At 39.4% G+C, this 17,787-nt stretch overlaps 1 protein-coding gene and 1 long non-coding RNA gene across 6 annotated transcripts in view; one reads left to right on the top strand and one right to left on the bottom strand.

Moving 5' to 3' along the window:
- The window catches only part of LOC123968455 (neurocalcin-delta A), a 68,140-nt gene that overhangs the window by 36,029 nt on the left and 14,324 nt on the right, over nucleotides 1–17,787 (top strand). For 3 of the 5 annotated variants that reach the window (XM_046045232.1, XM_046045233.1, XM_046045235.1), the window contains one exon: nucleotides 16,726–17,136. In XM_046045232.1, the coding sequence (XP_045901188.1) occupies nucleotides 16,759–17,136 (378 nt within the window). In that variant the 5' untranslated portion in view covers nucleotides 16,726–16,758. Of the gene's footprint in view, nucleotides 1–11,275; nucleotides 11,296–12,765; nucleotides 12,786–16,725; nucleotides 17,137–17,787 lie in introns of those variants that run through there. The other 2 variants (XM_046045236.1, XM_046045234.1) reach the window with 2 other exon arrangements.
- Nucleotides 4,857–5,887, bottom strand: LOC123968456. Its single transcript, XR_006824463.1, has 3 exons — nucleotides 5,723–5,887; nucleotides 5,393–5,443; nucleotides 4,857–4,950 (listed from the first exon to the last, which is right to left on the bottom strand). It is a non-coding gene; the product is annotated as an uncharacterized LOC123968456 (long non-coding RNA).

Here is a 17,787-nt window from a genome sequence, read left to right as displayed (position 1 = left end):
AAAAATAACAAAATTCACAACATGCTTTTATCTGACGACACATTCTGCTCATTTTAAGCCAATTTAAGATTATTTTATTTTTTTCGGTATAGCACTAATTAGACTTATTGCATATTCGACACATCATTGTAGGCTAGACAGTGTCATACATGCTACAATGACTTCACCAGCAGCACAACTTTTACATTGTTTTTTTTTTCTCTCCATCCCCAGTGAAAGCATTCATCTCTGTGACATTCAAATTGAGTGAGAGCTGGCAGACAGACAGGCAGATGTTAGTGGTGGTTTCGAGGGACAGCTGGTCAGCCATGCTCTTGTCATTCTCCAAAGGCTTCTTTATTTAGGAGTCACAGGTCATCAAACTGAAATCCAGCAGCCCCAATGGGGTTCAACACTTGAGGGCGAGATTGCCCCCAGCTAAAGGGTCCCACACACTGACATAGATCATTCTTAAAGGATACTCTTGGCCTATAGGCTCGCATACATTGGTTTTGCTGAACTATGGGAAACAGATGTTCTATTTTTAGCCACAGAGAGGAATTCACACACACTGTCATGTCAAGAGACAAAAGAAAGAGTGCTTTTTCTGGGAGCTGTTGCTTTCTAAAGGGGCACGTTACACTGCAACCAGGGGACTCCCCTGCTGCCATTACTGAGAATGTCTTTACAAAAAGGAGTCAGTTTCACTACACCTTATGTTACTGTTTGTGAATCGAAGATTAGCATTATTAGTGTGTATAACAATCTAACTTTGTCTTTAATTAGTGTATTTGTTGCATTCTGTGTTGAAAGGTTTGGTCATGTTGGTTGTTTGCTGGCTCTGTAAGTTAAATTATTCCATATTTGTCTCTGTTTGCAACTATTTATGACCAGTTACTAATGATTTAAATTCAGTTGTGTGGTAAGCTGCTTGATATTGCTGCCATACATGTATTTGTGTGTTAGTCCTTGTTGAGATTTATTTCTCACACTATGAAGCATAGAGCCAGAAATGGAACTGCCGCTGCATCTGTTTGCCACAGAGCCAGCAACACTGCGGCCATGGCCAGATAATTAATGAGGTTCACTCACTTGTGGCACTTTTGTTGGACATTAGGAATTAGAAAGGAGGGGATGGTAGTTTTAAATTTCAGTGATTTAAATACTTTTCTATCGTGTATTGGCCATTTTTAACAGCTAAAACGAAGGTGGATGCCCATTCTTTTCTACAAAATAGAAAATCAGCAGTGTGGTGCAACTTTCATTTGTTGCCGTGTATCTGTTTGTCTGTGCGAGAGAAAGGATGATATCACTATACATCAGCATATACAAGATATTTCAGTGGTTTTAGTTAATGTGTTTTGGGATCAAGGGAACATTAGCACAATTCTCTAAATGTTTGGGAGGAAGTAGGAAGACAACATCAGATTTCAGTGTAAGCCATTACAGTACTTAGGGGAGTTACCACAGCAATAATCATTTTTATCCTCGGTCCAAACAATTACCCTGCATGTTTTTGGCTCGTGCGTATCTTTGTCAGATTTATTGTTCTCATTTAAAGAATCTAGAGTTGCAGCGATTACTCGATTAGTTAGTCAACTATTGAATTAATTGCCAAATATTTTGATAGTCTGAGTAATTTGTAATGGAAGAAATTGATTCCAGCTTCTTAAAATGTTTCTGATTTCTCTACTCCTATAAGTGTACACTGAATATCATTGGGATGTAGACAAAACAAAGATATTTGAGATCTTGGGCTATGAGAAACACTGACTGACATTTTTCACAGTTTTCTGACACTTTATAGACAATACAACTAAATCTTTTTTTAGAACCAGTTCTTCATAGGTAAATTTAGTTTATGGAGTCTCTGGGCCTGGATGTGTTTCATGCTTGTCAAGGCCCAGTCCATGATTTCTGTAGACAATGAAGGCTTCATGAAGGAACATTGGGTGCTGGGTCACTGTATACTCATCATAGATTAGGGCTTTAATAATTCAGTAATTCACTCTTCTAACTTAATGCAATATAAAATCTGATCTTTTTTTGGGAGTAACTACTTGAAAATTAATAGTTGAACAAAAGTAGCATGCATTGGTATTAAAATGGTTTTTGGATCAGACTGAATGAGAATTGTAAGTTGATATTCAGGTGGGAAAAATTGACATTATTTTGAACCTAGTGGTTTTTCTACCTTTCACACGGAGCAAAAAGCAGTTCTCAGTCAAAATGGAATAAACTGAATTATTCACAATATAGCATGTGAATTATTTCCCAAAGGGAGTGTTGCAAATGACGCCGTGGCAACGAGGTGGTGAGGGATCTCAGACACACAACTACTTAGAATTCCTCTGTGCTTGCAGAGATCTTTGGCAGTCAGGATGCATGCCTTACTAGGGTATGTGAGGCGAAAGGAGAAGAGTGCTATCACTGAATTGTCACTTAAAAATCACTTGAATGCAGTGTCTGCTTGGAAATTGCTTTCTGAAGCTGTGCATTTATTGTGAGCTGTCAGAAATGAAGATGCTATCATTGAGAGGGGATATTGAAGCAGTTCTTCCTTGTTATGTTGAGGCTTGTGTGTTGTTGTGGCAGCTGTTCACAACGCAGCTAGAGATACTGTAAGCCCACACAGATTAGTGTTTCTCTGATGTTGGTTTCTACTGTATTTTGCGCAGATATGACAAATGCAGTGTTAGGACTTTCCTTCACTGTTTATAAAATGATTTCATACTCTGTGATTAGTTATCTACACAGTAACTGAGACTTCCTCTTGGGTCTTTAGTCATTCTCCAGTGTGTATTAACTCAGACTTTGTATAGAAGGAGAGTTTGACTGATGACAGCATTGCAACATCTGTTTTAGCCTGTTCTGTCCCTAAATCCGTGACTTTCTGTGTTTATATAGTTCTTACTTATTTGCATTTTTCACTTAAGTGCAAGTCTATATTTTTTCTAGTTTATGCAGTTATTTTTCACTTGGCTGTATATATTTCTCACAGAAAAATCACAGTTCTTCTATGTACTTTTTTGTTGTTGTTTTTATTTCACACTTGCTTTGGCAACATCTGTTTCCCCTGCCAAAACGCTCCTCCGATATGATTTGAGAGCAGCGGTGGTCGAGCAAGCTACAGAGCGAATGAAGGGAGCGAGCGGCATTAGCGAGAACAAAGCAGTGAATCAGAGAAATAGTATGTTATTTTCTGAGTCTGCACTGTGTTCCCTGCGTCCCGCCCTCGGTCAAACAGACACAGACCTGCAGCTCTTTAAACATCCATGACACAGACTCTCTGTCTGCAGAGGATAGGGACGGCCATGTAACCACTCGCTACATTTTTATAGAATCCCTGCTTTTATTTTTATTATTTTATCACCTGAATTCCTCTCTCCCATCCGTGAGCAATTAGGCCCAGTCAAAACAGTGCAGCTTAGCAAAACCCTCTGCATGTATGTGTGTATGTAGTACAGTATGTAGTAAATAGCAAATATTATTCAGAAACATTTTATTACTGGAGTAACCAGATGGGAATGACCAGATGGATGAATGCTTTTGGATAATCCAGCTAAAATACCTGGCAAATCAAGGGACTTTCATTACATTTATGCAGAAATCCTGTAAATCTTTTATTGCATAATGCAGTCGTGGGCAATGTCCATAATGTGACATTAAAGGAGATAGAAAAATCTCATTGTTTCAATCATATTGCTCAACCCTGGGTCATATATACATGAAACAGCTATTTACTATTTTGTGAACACATAAATGTAGTATATTCATATACATTAATGAATACAATGGAAATAGTTCTGAATTTTGTATATTTCTCACCTAATCATAACTGAAAATATACACCTGGATCCTGTTTCTAAGAAGCTGATCCACTGTGGCTTGTCTTCTTATGTATTGTATGTAAGTCTCTTTAGACAGTAGCATCTGCCAGATGAATAAATTTAAATGTAAGCAGGTTTACTGAGTTATGTAGATGGAGCTGGGTAAAACCTGGCACCTCTTAAAGAGGTGGTATTATGCTCATTTTCAGCTTCAAAATCCTATTTAGGGGTTGTACCAGAACAGGTTTACATGGTTTAATTTTCAAAAAACACCATATTTTTTGTCATACTGCACATTGCTGCAGCTCCTCTTTTCACCCTGTGTGTTGAACGCTTCGTTTTAGCTATGGAGTGATGCATTTTGTCTCTAAATGTCTCGCGGGCCAGCGAGAAGCCGGTAAACAGCTTTGATTCAGCTGTAGCCTACTTGTTGTTGAGTTTCAGAGTGGTGAGTTATTAATCTGTAATAAATGTATCTTTCATCCACAAAGTTTTAGCTGAGCTCTGTCTCTACATCACAGTAACAACTTTCTGTCCACTGACTGCCTGGAGGGTAGCTAGAGTTTGGAAGGGAGAGGAGAGGTGTGTGCTGCAGCTCACTGTTTTTCCTCTGGTGTTTTTCACTTTGCAAACCTATTACATGCACAAAAAAGATATAAACTCAATAAAGGAGAGGGAAAAGGCCAAAATGCACAATACCACCTCTTTAAATCTTGAACATAGATTTGTGTATAAAGAAAGGCTATGTTTTACTACTCCAGATATACTGTAATATAATTGAAACAAACAATTATAAGATGACGCATATACCAATGTGAGAGTTTATTTGTACGGTATGTCGATCACTGATCAGTAATCATCACTTTAAACCTGCGTTAATTGAATTTTTTATTATTTTTTTTTGGCTACATGGGAGCAGCACAACAAACTTTAAACACATTGGCATTGAAAAAAGTTGATATGGAAAACATTAGCAAACAGTTGCTTTTTTACACATCCAGCCACTTTGAATCATGTTTGTGGCGACCTGATGAATATAAATGCAATATTCACTCGCCTTTTAGCTCTGCTTTGTTCTCCTGTCTCTTTAGCCGCTAAATGCTTCACTATGTTCACCAACTTGCCTCGAACTTTGTCTTGTCTGTTGGCCAAATATCATCAGTGAATATTTATAATAGTTTCTTTACTACCAGGAACTTAAATGAACACAGTTGTGGTTAATGATCTGATACACAGCGACCTTACTGCAGTTCAAAGTGGCTGTTTCCCCACTTACACTGTTGAATAATGGGTGAGTGTGTCATTTGTTCTGTTTGATCATCTCAGGTGGTAACCTTGTACTTCTGATTGTGACTCTGCTCTTATCTCACTGTGTGTGTGTGTGTGTGTGTGTGTGTGTGTGAGAGATCAGTATATTTACGGATAAAAGTGCTATTATTTCATTTACTCTGCAGGGAAACCATGACCTTGGAAGTCTCATCAACTGTTTTGTCTAGAGGCTGACAATGTAACTCTATAAAGATGCTGTCAGTAGAATATTCCCATTAGTATATCAGTGTGAACATATATGCAATGCCACATACCGGTAGTATTGAATTTTGTCCACTACACAAGTTTAGATTCCCAGTGAACCTCTGTGGGGGGAAAAAAAACAAGTGGGAAAACATGGAAAGAAGCAATGAATAGAAAAGAAACTTTTGCTAAAATGGTGAGTTATCCATTATTGGAGATGAGTAATCTAATCTTTTGGTTAGTACGAAACTGGTTACTGTCAACAAAAAAACTTGGTGTATTGTTCACAACACTGTCACCAGAATATTGATACCCTAAAAACACTGTAACAGAAGGTGGGGGCACACATTACGACTGTTGAGCTGAGTATGAATATGATTTGGGCCTGACAGTTGCCAAACCTTTCCCGTTTGTATCACTCCTCATTTCTAGTCTCTTGAGTCTTTCTCCAGTGCGAGTGTTCATCCCGTTGCCCACTGTATTCCTATATTGGCTTCTTTTCTCTTGTCCATCTAACCATATCGCTGTGGCATGCTAACTACCTATTTCCTCTTCTATGAAACATGTGCTGTAGGTGTGGCTGCTCCTGCTTGTCTGTAGATTTAATCACTTTTGCACGGAATTAATCTCTGATGAGAACAGCAAAACTAATTCTATTCTAATTCTGAAACTAATTATATTTACATTAAACTGTTGCAGATTCTTACTTTACTTGGTGCAACACAGGAAATGACTAATTTAAACTCTCTACCGGTCAATATGTTGATTAATCTTAAGGCTCCAAAACATTTTCACTGTTCAACACATCCCACTTGTCTGTGTTCATCCTAAACCCTGCCCTCCACTGTGATGTAACTTCCGCTCTGTTATTTTCCGTGATGCTATATCCTGTTTCTATATTTTCCTTTGACCACAGGAAGCAGAACGAGCTTTGTTGCATCCCCAGGGCCGTTCTTCAGTCAGAACCAGCTCCAGACTCAGGCTACTTTTTTACCCTGTGTCTCTCTCGGCTCTGTCTCTCATAATGCCTACAGTGTAAGACATGATAGACTGTCCCCTCATTCTGTAACAACCATACATTCTCCAGCTTTTCTTATAGTTGCTCTACAAACATCTTTTATCAGTTACATTTCAACAGTGGCACATTTTACAGCCATCCCACTTCATCTTTCACAATGCTAATGGAATCTTGTATCCAGCAGGTGTGATTGAGTGGGAGGCAGTTTTTTTTATCATCAGTCAACAGTTTTATGGAAAATTCACTTTGAGCAAACAAAGCATCACCAAAACAGGCAGCAGTTGGTGTATTAAACATCTGAAGTGAAGGAAAGTTTTTGAGTTTTCTTTTTCTCAAATTTGTTCCAAACCCAGATGGCAGTCAATATCAATCAATTAAAAGCGTAACTGACCGTTTGTTAGACCCCTTCCCTGAACACGAAGTGTCCAGTCATAACTTAGCAACTGCAGGTCTGTCAGACTTTAGATTTCTCCATGTGTTGAAGGGGTGTGCATGAGGCTGTAGTAAGAGTGATACTGGTGGTGGATGGTGGTTTCTTTTTTTACCCTCTCATATCCGAATATACAAGAACAAAAGGAATGATTAAAACTACCTGTAGTAGAGTAACCCAGTCTTACTTCCATGGTCACACTACATCATCATGTAGGATCACAGGTTACTTTTAAAAAACCCTCTTCACAACTAGCAATTTCACTGTGTAATATGGGTGATGAATCATCATGGGACAGTGGATATGACCTTTGTTGTGGGAGACCGGGTTTGAATCCCATTGCAACACATCCACCAATGTGTCCCTGAGCAAGACACTTAAATAAAAAAAAAAAAAATATATATATATATATATATATATATATATAGTAATTGTAAGTTGCTTTGGACAAAAGCGTCAGCTAAATGAATGAATGTCAGCAGATCTGTCCTGCTCTATTGGATTTGGGAACGTTTACATCCCAGCCAAACTTGTTATCTCATATAGAATTCAGTTCGCCACACATGTTGGTTAGTCCTCATACTTGAAGTATTTTCTCTTGTTAAACGTGAAACATGATATTTGAAAATACAAACAATAAAGCTTAAATCTAAGCCGTCTACTTTGTCCAAATATGTACGTTTAGCATCCAAACAGGGATGTGAGAAAGCAGTTGGAGCTTGATCATTTCATCAGTTTTCCTTTTCACACTTCTGGCACTAACCAGCTCTACAATCTGTCTTCTACACAAATCAACTTGTGAGCATGCTGACTTTTTGCCTGAGACATGCAGCTTTAGCCTCGGACTCGTTTCATGGTTTCTTTTTTTTAGAACATGTAAGAAAGAAACATTAAAGAGTCAGCAACAGTTGTCATTTTAGCTGACAGTTGCCAATTTCAATTGACTCATTGGCTAGAAATGAGAAGCTTGTTTTTGTCTACCTCTGTCTGAAATGAAATTACATTTCTAAGCATTTCTAGTGGTAGTTCATCTTTTACCGTTGTAAACTACATACACGTATTTATTGTGCAAGAATGGAAAGCTTGACAGGCATAGCAACAGTGACTAAAGGGGGCTGGGCTTAGCAAAAGGCCAATTGTGTGAATTTTAGCAGCAGTCCGACTAGACGGGCTTTATACTAAAGCTGTAGAAGCTAGCAGACTACATCACAGAACCATAATAACTGCAAGAAGAGACAGACAGACATCTATTCTGTTCCCCTCTGTTGGGACCCAGGGGTTAGTCATCCAACCAATTACCCAGCTCCAATGATCCTGTGCCAGGCAGACAGAGAGCTCCCACCAGGGCACCACTGGCAGGGAGCCAAACAAATTAGACACGACCTCCAAGTACAAGGCAGGGGTCCTTTTTTTTGTTGGACAAAGAGGAAGTGAAGAAGAAGAGAGATTCCATGCAGGCACGCAACCAGAGCGGAGGCTCAGTCCACCAAAATAGTTGTCAAATCTGACTCTGCTAAGAAGTAGCTTAATCCACTGTTATCCTAGATCTTTATACATTTATACATCTGCAAGCAAGCCAGAATAAACCAGAATAAAGCCTGAATAAACAGTAAAGATGTTATATAATCCTTAATACCTTTAATACCTCTAACATGGATAATAACTCAGGGTTTTACAGGCACAGTGACCACGGGTCTCTGCGCTGTGGCTACACAGATATAATTACATAACCTTTTAAGTTGATTATGAAATTGACTTGAGGAAATGTGTCATCTCACTGGTTCACTCTTTTTCTCCAGAATCAATAGGCAAAATGTGCAGTCTCCTCTTCCCCCTTCTATCAGGTTTGTTACCATAGCAACCCATCGAAGGCTAAGGGGGCCCTTTAAAAGTATAAAGATATTGGTTGAAAATGTCGACTGTGGGCAGCATAAAGATAACCAGGTAGCAACCCCAATCAATTTGACAAGAATTCACACACTTGGTGAGAAGGGCTTGCATAAGTATGGTCATCTTTATTACAAAAGAAAAAATAATCTTTGGCTTTAGTCCAAGTAATACAAAACTCATCTGCCCCACTCTTGGGTCACGGTCTTGTCCAGCTACTGTATGGCTGTCTGCCAGTGCCTGTCTCTGTGGTTTCCCACCTCGCCTTCTTGTATTGTCAGGAAGTTTAAGCGGGAGAGGTTTCTCCTTTTGGGAGGTCTCTTTGGAAACAAGGCACATTGCAGATTAGTTTAAGCCTAATATTTTAAGAAGTAAAATCTATTATTGTGGTTGAGTGAGACACTTTTGGAATAAATTAATTGGCTTAGTAAACTAACAGTATGTCTTGAGTGATTTAATTATTATGATTTATTATTCCTAAATGTCTTGAATTGTCTCAGGGTTTTCCTGCTGGGACAGGAAAAGAGAGAACAGAGGTGTGTCTCTTAGGGCCCAGTAGGATGTAGGAGAGATCAGCATTTTCTTTCTTATTTTAATCTATTTTTGTGTGTGTGTGTTTGTGTCCTTCTCTGTCTCACCTCCCCACTCTCTGTTGTTCCTGCTGTCCATTGTTCTGGAGATGCAAGCTGCTGCCTTGTACTAAAAAAAAAACAAGGGAACACATGTTTCTTAAAAAAATACACTTTCCTTTCCTGGGAAACTTTCTCTTTCTTTCACTTTGCTCTCTTTTCTTTCTCATTTATGCTGCACAAACCAAAACTATTTCTTTATGGTTGCACATTACTCAGTAAATGTAAGGTAGCACCACTTCTCATCCACTTTTAAAAGAACCTTTGAACAGGTCTCCTGACATATTTGGTCTAAAAAGAGTTCAAACGAATCAGCCCGTGAATTGGGAGACGGCCATTGTTTATTCTAAAGCTGTCATAAAGTTGGCAGTGTTGGAGATAGCGGTTTCTTCCTATTCTTAGTTTTCTCATTTCACTCATTTGTTTACACTTCAACCACACCAAGTCAGACATCCACAAATTCCTTCTACTAGTCTTCTCCATCTGAGATTCTTTCGCCTCAGGAATCCGCTGCAGCTGGACGTTAAGCCCTTTTCACCCTCAGCAACAGCTGGTGCTATAGGTTTAGGGAAAGGGGGTTAGCGGAGGCTAAAAAGGGCATTGTAGGAGTAGTTTGGCTTTTCTTTAATCTGTAATCTTCAGGAGGCCGTAAAATTGCCTGAAGGCAAGAGAGCAAAGTGGTTGTTTTTTAACAAATGTTAATATTATGGTAAAAATGTAACCTTTGGGATGCCCTAGTGTGTAAAGGTGTTTTTATTTTTATTTTTTTTGCTGGAACAAGAAGGTCCAAAGGATTGTCTCCCACCTCTTACTTCAGTATGTCATTGTCTGAGTAGTTATGAAAAATAAAAAACAAATAAATGAAACTATAGTCAAGAGTATTTGTAGACTGTTTATTGCCAGAGGTCTTGTTAGAGATAGTGTTTCTCAAAATCAAGACTATGTTCCCCATAAATCTATTTTGCCTGTTCTCACAAGGAAGATTTTGCTACTTGTTCCATTGGTGTTGAAGAGCAGTTTTCTCTTCCTTTTTCGTACCAGTCTTACTTGAGATCTACTATCAAATAGATTTTCCTCTGAATCACACGGCACACAATGTGATAGGCTGTTAAAGTTCTGTTGCAGCTAATATGCTAAGCGTTATCATTTATCGATGTAAAGTCGTCGCTGCTTCAAATGAGGGATACACGCCGAGTAGACTGCTGTAACACCGGAGCATTTAGGGTCTAAATTATCATTGTTTGACTCCCTGCTTCATGTAAAGGATTTTTTAATACCTTTTTGAGTTTCTACAACAGTTGATCACAGTTGACTACTTGCTACTCACCTCACATACCTGCACCCACACAACCACCTATACACCTACACACACACACACACACACACACACATCCTGCACTGATTTGGTGTATTTGACTGTGAGTAGTGTGTGTACCCTTGCGTATGTGTTTGCAGCGCACTCAGCCAGACAGCTCATCAATGGCTGTGAGATTCTGCCGAATGTTACTATGGTAACTGCAGTGAAATTGCTTCATAAGAGAGTGAATTGTTCGTATGCAGGATGCAGTGAAACGGGGGATGAAGCGTGTGGAAATAAGGTACGGGCATGGTGGAAGAGAAAGACGGGGAGTTTATGAATGGGATACTAGAAAGATGGTGGGACTAATGGAGGGTAGCTGAAGAGGAAGATGATTAGAAAAGAGGAAATGTGTTGGAGAGAATAAAAAACAAGGTATATGTATAGGTTGAAAAGATTAAAATGGAGACATATATTATCTCCACAGTTCAGTTTTGTCGTCATCGTGCTCCACTTCTGCTCTGCCTCTCTCACTGCTTCAGTGTCCTTGCCTCTCTGCTGTCAGTGTGTGAGAGTCGTCTCATAAATGTATTCATACTGCATTAACATCATCACTGTCTTCACAGCCTTTCATCGTGGAGAGGCTGTGTGTTTTACATAGAAATTGTTTTGCCCACAGAGGAAGTGGCCAGAAAATATCCACAGCTTATCTGGTGAGTGTGTTTAGGTGGTTATAATCTGAATGTGAATCCCAGCCATGTAACCAGTTCTGCCAGGTTCTATTTGAATGTGAATCACCAGCCGCGTCTGTCCGCACGCTGATTTGAATGATAGTCCATTTGGTTGGAGTGGTTTGAGTACAAATTGTTGTCAAATAGATAGGAGCTTTTCTTTGTCTGATAATTTATTTAACTGTTTGAAACCTTGAGGTCTCTTTATTTTCTCCTTTGCAGCACTTCTGGTCGCTACTTCACAGTAAAAGCCACTGCGGCTGTGTATGTCAGTCAGTCCACCGCTTTAGTCCAGACTGATGTATCTCAACTAGTATTAGATGGATTGCCATGACATTTCATGGTGCCCAGAGGATAATAGGCAGTCCTATTAGCGCCACCATGTGGTTGACATTTTTGGGTTTGAGTGAAATGTCTTGACAGCTGTTGGATAGATTTCCATGACATTACCATCAGCCTCAGCAGTACTTTGTGTTTAGTGCTAATTAGCAAATGCCAACCATTGATTAACGTCAGCATGTTACATTGTCCTTGTGAGCATGTTAGCGTGCTGATGTTAGCATGTGGCTCAAAGCACTGCTGTGCCCTATTAGGGCTTCACAAAGCCGCTAGCCTGGCTTTAGATTCTGTCTTGTTTATTTTTGTTTAGTGACTGTTTTATGTTCTTTGTAACAGAACATGTTTGTTAATATTATGCACCCAATTCATACTCCAAATGGCTATCATCAATTCCCCTGGAACATCTGGAGGTGAAGACCTTAAGTTTTCTATCTGTTTGATAAGTAGTAAGAAAAGGAACGGAACTAACTGACACTCCTCCTATTATCACATCTGAGGACAACCTGGCGTGTTGACGTGGAAAATGAGCAGAGTCTTTCAGATGGCCTGTGTTTTTGGACAGTTACAAAAAGGTTTAGGTATACCACCCGCAGCCCAACTGTGAGAAAGCAGCTTTCCAACACTGTATGACAGAAAACGTTTCTGCCTCATGCTTCAGTGTGCTGTTCAGAATGTCAATCACTAGTGCCTACTCATTTTAATGTCAGCTGCTGTCAATCTCAAATATACAGTACAGTACTTACACAAGCTCTTTCTCTATGGATATATCTCTGTCCATAGATCTTCTGCCTGCCTTTGACTACAATTCATCTCCTCACCTATTAACTCTCACATTAAAATCTGAAAAAGCATTTACTCATTCCAAAGGTCTAATATTCAAATTGGTTCTCACTCAAAATAGAGTTGCACACACATGAACGCACATACAGACGAGCTGCTGAAGAAGAAAAAATCCATGTCACTACGTAAGTGGGTTGCCAGCAGCATCCTCAGTTGGCTGAGCATGTCATCAGGAGCAGCAGAGTGGTTTCATTGCGCTGTGTGTGTGTGTGTTACAGCAGTGGACAGGGTCATGGCTGTGGATTCCATTAGTGACGAGCTTGGCGACAAACTGAAGTGCAGTCACTCTGAGGGTCAGTAGCTGTAGCAACACCTTAAACAGTAGGTTTTTTGAACCTTCTCAGCCAAACCCTCAGTTGTGTTGTTTGCCCTTACATTAAAGGACAGATGGCGATAAAAACATCATCATACTGCGTGGAAATAAATAAATAAAACAAACTCACCCAAAGGTCTGTGGTGTTTTTGTCTTGTTGTTGGTTTTTAACTCCTATTTTAAAGCCTGTTACATAATCTTTGATGCTCTTTCATTTAACGTTGGAGGTCTTACATGTTATTGTTTTCCTACTTCTTTTGTTTGTGCCTTGCAATTCAAAAGCAATTGGTAAAAGAAAACCTCACGAAATCAACGACTAATTACATGTCCTGTCTGAGTAGCATCAGAAAATTGCGTCAATTGGATGGATTGCCTTGACATTTTGTACAGACATGCAGGGTCCTCACTGACTTCGGTGATAACTTCCACGAGCACCACCATGAGGTTGACTTTAGTGACACCCTGACTTTTCTTCTAGCACCATCATCAGGTCAACATATCAGTTTGTTCAAAAATGTTATGACCAAATACCTGCAAAGCTAATGACATTCCCATCAGCCTCAGCTGTATGTTGTGTTTTGTGATAATTAGCAAATGTTAGCATTTGCTAATTGTTGGGTCTCTGTTAATAATATTAAAAAGAGTACAGCCTACACCTGCTCCAGATGAAAAGTGCAATGAGGATAACTTTGTGATGAATTGGTGCTATATAAATAAAATTAAATGAACATGCTAAACTAAGATGGTGAGCATGGTTAACATTTTACCCACTGAACATCAGCATGTAAGCATTGCCTTTGAGCATGTTTAGATCGAAACACTCTCCCCTTCCCACATTTTCAATATGTCGCAGTTTAAATGTTAAGCAGCTTTTTGTTGTGCTCAGTGTGACTGTGCAAACGTCAGTCTGTGATAGAAAAAGAAAACAAAGGAGAGTCACATAAATCATTCTTGCGTTCATTCGCATGCCACTCAAGTGATTGCTCCCCTTGATTATGATTCTGACCCACCCAGACATCAGAGCCGTTTTCATCATCATGTTTACCAAAGAGAGGTAGAAGCCGCTCTGTAACATTAACCACCTGGTAGTTGTTTTATTGTTTTAGGGCACGGCTGGAGCTCGACCTTTTCCATCAGGCGAGAGTAGATAATTCAACACTGATAAGATATCACTTGTCAAATATCCTTGCTTACTGTTTTTTGTGGAATTTCTACTCAGTGGTGGCCTTGGTTGAACCTTGAGTGCAGGAGGCCTGTTTTTTTTTGTTGTTTTTTTTAACATCTGTCTGCCATGACTTTGTGTTTGTAGATAGAAAGTGTGGTGGGTTCTCATCTCTCTCGGTATGAGATTGTAGTAGTTGACTAGTCCCTGTAGATGACCTGCTTCCAAGGATGTGAAAAAGAAACTTTCAACAGTTGTCATTTTCTATGGTTTCCTAAGGCGCTGTTGTATTCAAGAACATTGCCGGGAAGTTTTGTGTCTAATTTCCCGAGGCTTTCCGGAATGACGGCCAAGACAAGGCAGGGTATTGCACAGGGCTGAATACATACTGGGCATAAATACATACAACCTAAACACAAGATTAGATAGGCTAGGGACATTACTGCGTGTGCTGTAGCCATCTCAATCATGTTTGGTTCCTAAAATTGTAATTTGATTGCATAAAGGCTTATGATAACTCACATACTAAAATATAAGCATGCACTGTGTATACTCACTAAGTATGGTTAATTTATTATGGGGCCTATAACATGAAGTAAGTTCAACATACCCAGGATATCTTTTCCTTATCTGGCTTCACTAACAACAATCGCGATCAGGCAAAGTGGTCACATGAAGCTGGTGATCCACTTCACAAACAGGGTTTCCCAATCCAGCCATGAGCACGATGACATAACCGGACTTCTGTTACTATTTCCCTGTCTAACTCTGAATCTCAATCAGTCTGTCTAGTTCGATGCTACCTCTTTTATCTCTGGCGAGGTAATCTCTTGGGAGATCCAAAGTGGCCAATATTAAACAAATAAGATATTACGAGATCAATAATCATACAAATAAGCAACAGACAATATATGTACTGTAATTATGACCTTGTGAAATAACACAATAGAATTTTAAAACTCAGTATTGATGAATATTATTTCCTGATTTATTTACAGTAAGCACTGGGTAATTTGGATATTGTTGCAGCTTTTTCATTTCTTCAACTTCAACTTTTTGAAAGCCTTCATATACACCCAGAAGCAACAGCCAATCACATATAATTGTAGTTGTGTTTGTCTTGATTAACAAAGACCTCTAAAAAGCGGCATCATAAAAAAAAAATTGCCATTGTAAAATAAAACCGGTGGGGAAAATGACCTGACATTAACCCTGTTGTTGTAATGTTGCTTATATATGTTAAATTGGGCACTTTGGATCTTGATAAATATCAGGCTTTACATATAACTAATAGAAACATAGATTTGAAAAGAAGATATTTCTGTTCATTTAATGCATCAAGAGTGTCTGTCAACGATGGATCTATGAAACTTTTAATAGTTTCTAGTCAAAAAAGAGAATTTAGCAAATACAATAAACGATTTAATGTCTGTTCATTGAAGTGTTTTATACCCTTAATATCCAGATCATCATAACATTTCTCAGCTCCGAGTCACCAATCACTCTAAATGGCACCTAGCAAACAGTCCCTGTTATGAGCGTGACTTTTATTGTCAGAAAGTAATATAAGGTAAAATGAAAAAATGATAAATCCTCTTCATAAGGATCTACACTGAACACAGTGATGGGCCAGTTGCAGTAAGAGATGTAAGAAATCTCAAGACGTTATGAATCTAAATTATGTTTGTTGAGTGGCTCAGCTTAAATATAATTTGATTGCTCCACCTTTTCCTTCCAGGACAGCTAAGTTTAGTGTGTTTAGAGATTTTATAGACTAATTAAACCCATATTGGGCATATGGCGCTGTGTGTACTCAGAGTACACTGTGCTGTTTTCCACGGAAAGTTCCAGTAGTTTGTAAAAAGAGAGTGAATTCAGTCCTGATAACATCTGAAAAGAAGGTTTGCTTACATTATTTTGTTAATACCTCGTTAAAGCTACTGCCACACACAGCAGCTGTGTCCCTTGGCTTAGTTTAGTGGTTATTTAGCTGATGCATACACAGGATTCAGGCCTCAAAACCGTCACCCCGCGGTGGAACCAATTGCTCTGCTCCACTTTCAAAGTAAAGTAGAATTCAGTAGGCATATTATATACTGTATACTTACAGTATGTAACATTAAACGTGTTTTTCAAAGGACCAGCGGTACGACCCCTAGTAATGAGTTCTAACCTCTGAAAAAAGGCTTTCTCATATGCAGAAACAGTTATTTTTTAAAAAATGGGTAAAAATAAATCAAAGTATTTGAATTTACCAGTTGTTTGTGTTGGGCAGCATTACACCAGTAAAATGAGCAGCAGGGGGTAGAAAACAGGTCTGCACTGTCAGAATAGTTTATACAGTAAATGGAGCAACTGGCTGGAAACTAGTAAAGTTACTGTTTAGAGGTAAATTTGTATCCAACACTCACTCTGAAACTTTTTTTACTGCCTCATAATGGTCATCTATTATGTAGCTAGCAGTGAGAAACAGCAGTTGGTAGCTGCATACAAAGTTAGCTCTTCCAGGTTGTGAGAATTGAACTAAGTGTGTTATAGACCATCGATGGGCAGCACGAGTTAAAAGCACATCATCCCCCTCACACAAGTAACGTTGGTACCCCTGGTGCGATGAACAGTTTTTCTTCTTTTCATCTTTGTCCTTCAGCTGGGACCCTAGAAATCAATAGACCACTATATGTTGCACTTTGTCTGTTGATGTTGATCCCACCCTAAAACCAAACCGTCTCACCTCTCTCTCTCTTTCTCTCTCTGCCAGCTGTGAGCCGAGTGATTGACAGGACCGACAGACATGGGGAAGCAGAACAGCAAGCTCCGCCCCGAGGTGATGCAGGACCTCCTGGAGAGCACAGACTTCACCGAGCACGAGATCCAGGAGTGGTACAAGGGCTTCCTGAGAGACTGCCCCAGCGGGAACCTCTCCATGGAGGAGTTCAAGAAGATCTACGGTAACTTCTTCCCCTACGGAGACGCTTCAAAGTTCGCAGAGCATGTCTTTCGCACATTTGATGCTAACGGCGATGGGACAATAGACTTCCGGGAGTTTATCATTGCACTAAGTGTGACGTCACGTGGCAAACTGGAGCAGAAGCTGAAATGGGCCTTCAGTATGTACGACCTGGATGGAAATGGGTACATCAGTAAAGCTGAGATGCTGGAGATTGTTCAGGTGAGTGTGCCTGGGGACAGATGGACACATAATGTTGTCTTTGTAGACAAATACAACATATTAACAAAAGAACTCTTACAGGAAGTCTCTATCACATGGTAGCCTCAAGAGTTGACTGTGAGGCAGTCACTTCTGAATTGAGATGAATCAGGAGACACATAGACATGTTTAAACTCGTGCACACACTAACTGTAACATTAGTCAAGGCAGTGATTGTTAAACCCTGTTATATTACCAGTACTGCCGCTGTATCCATAACAAACTCTTTTAAACTAGGAAAAACAGTGCTGGCATTTTAAGAACAGGAGGCCATACAGCTCTGCTTCATGCAGGGAGGAGGCTCTTACAGACATGGAGCTGGATGTGCCTCTACCGAGCACACGTGATTTCTGAGAGATGATGTTCAGGACCTCATTTACTGCCAAGATAGAAATGTGGGTGTACTTAAAAGATGCATTTAGATATTAAGATTAATTGGAAAGGTTCCTTTTCCTGCCAGTAAAAGCAGTTTTGGAAACATTCAGGGATTCATTACCTGTACTCCTTCTTAAATATGTCTTTTAGTCTTATCTAGAAAGGAAAACAATAGATTTTGTCTCTGCTCAGCCTAACCCATGCCTGCTGAAACACCCACTGTATACTGCCTATGCT

Source organism: Micropterus dolomieu, linkage group LG03 (assembly GCF_021292245.1).
Source record: "Micropterus dolomieu isolate WLL.071019.BEF.003 ecotype Adirondacks linkage group LG03, ASM2129224v1, whole genome shotgun sequence".
NCBI lineage: Eukaryota > Metazoa > Chordata > Actinopteri > Centrarchiformes > Centrarchidae > Micropterus > Micropterus dolomieu.
The sequence above is the reverse complement of the archived record's forward strand: the minus strand, read 5'-3'. Positions and strand labels throughout refer to the sequence as shown.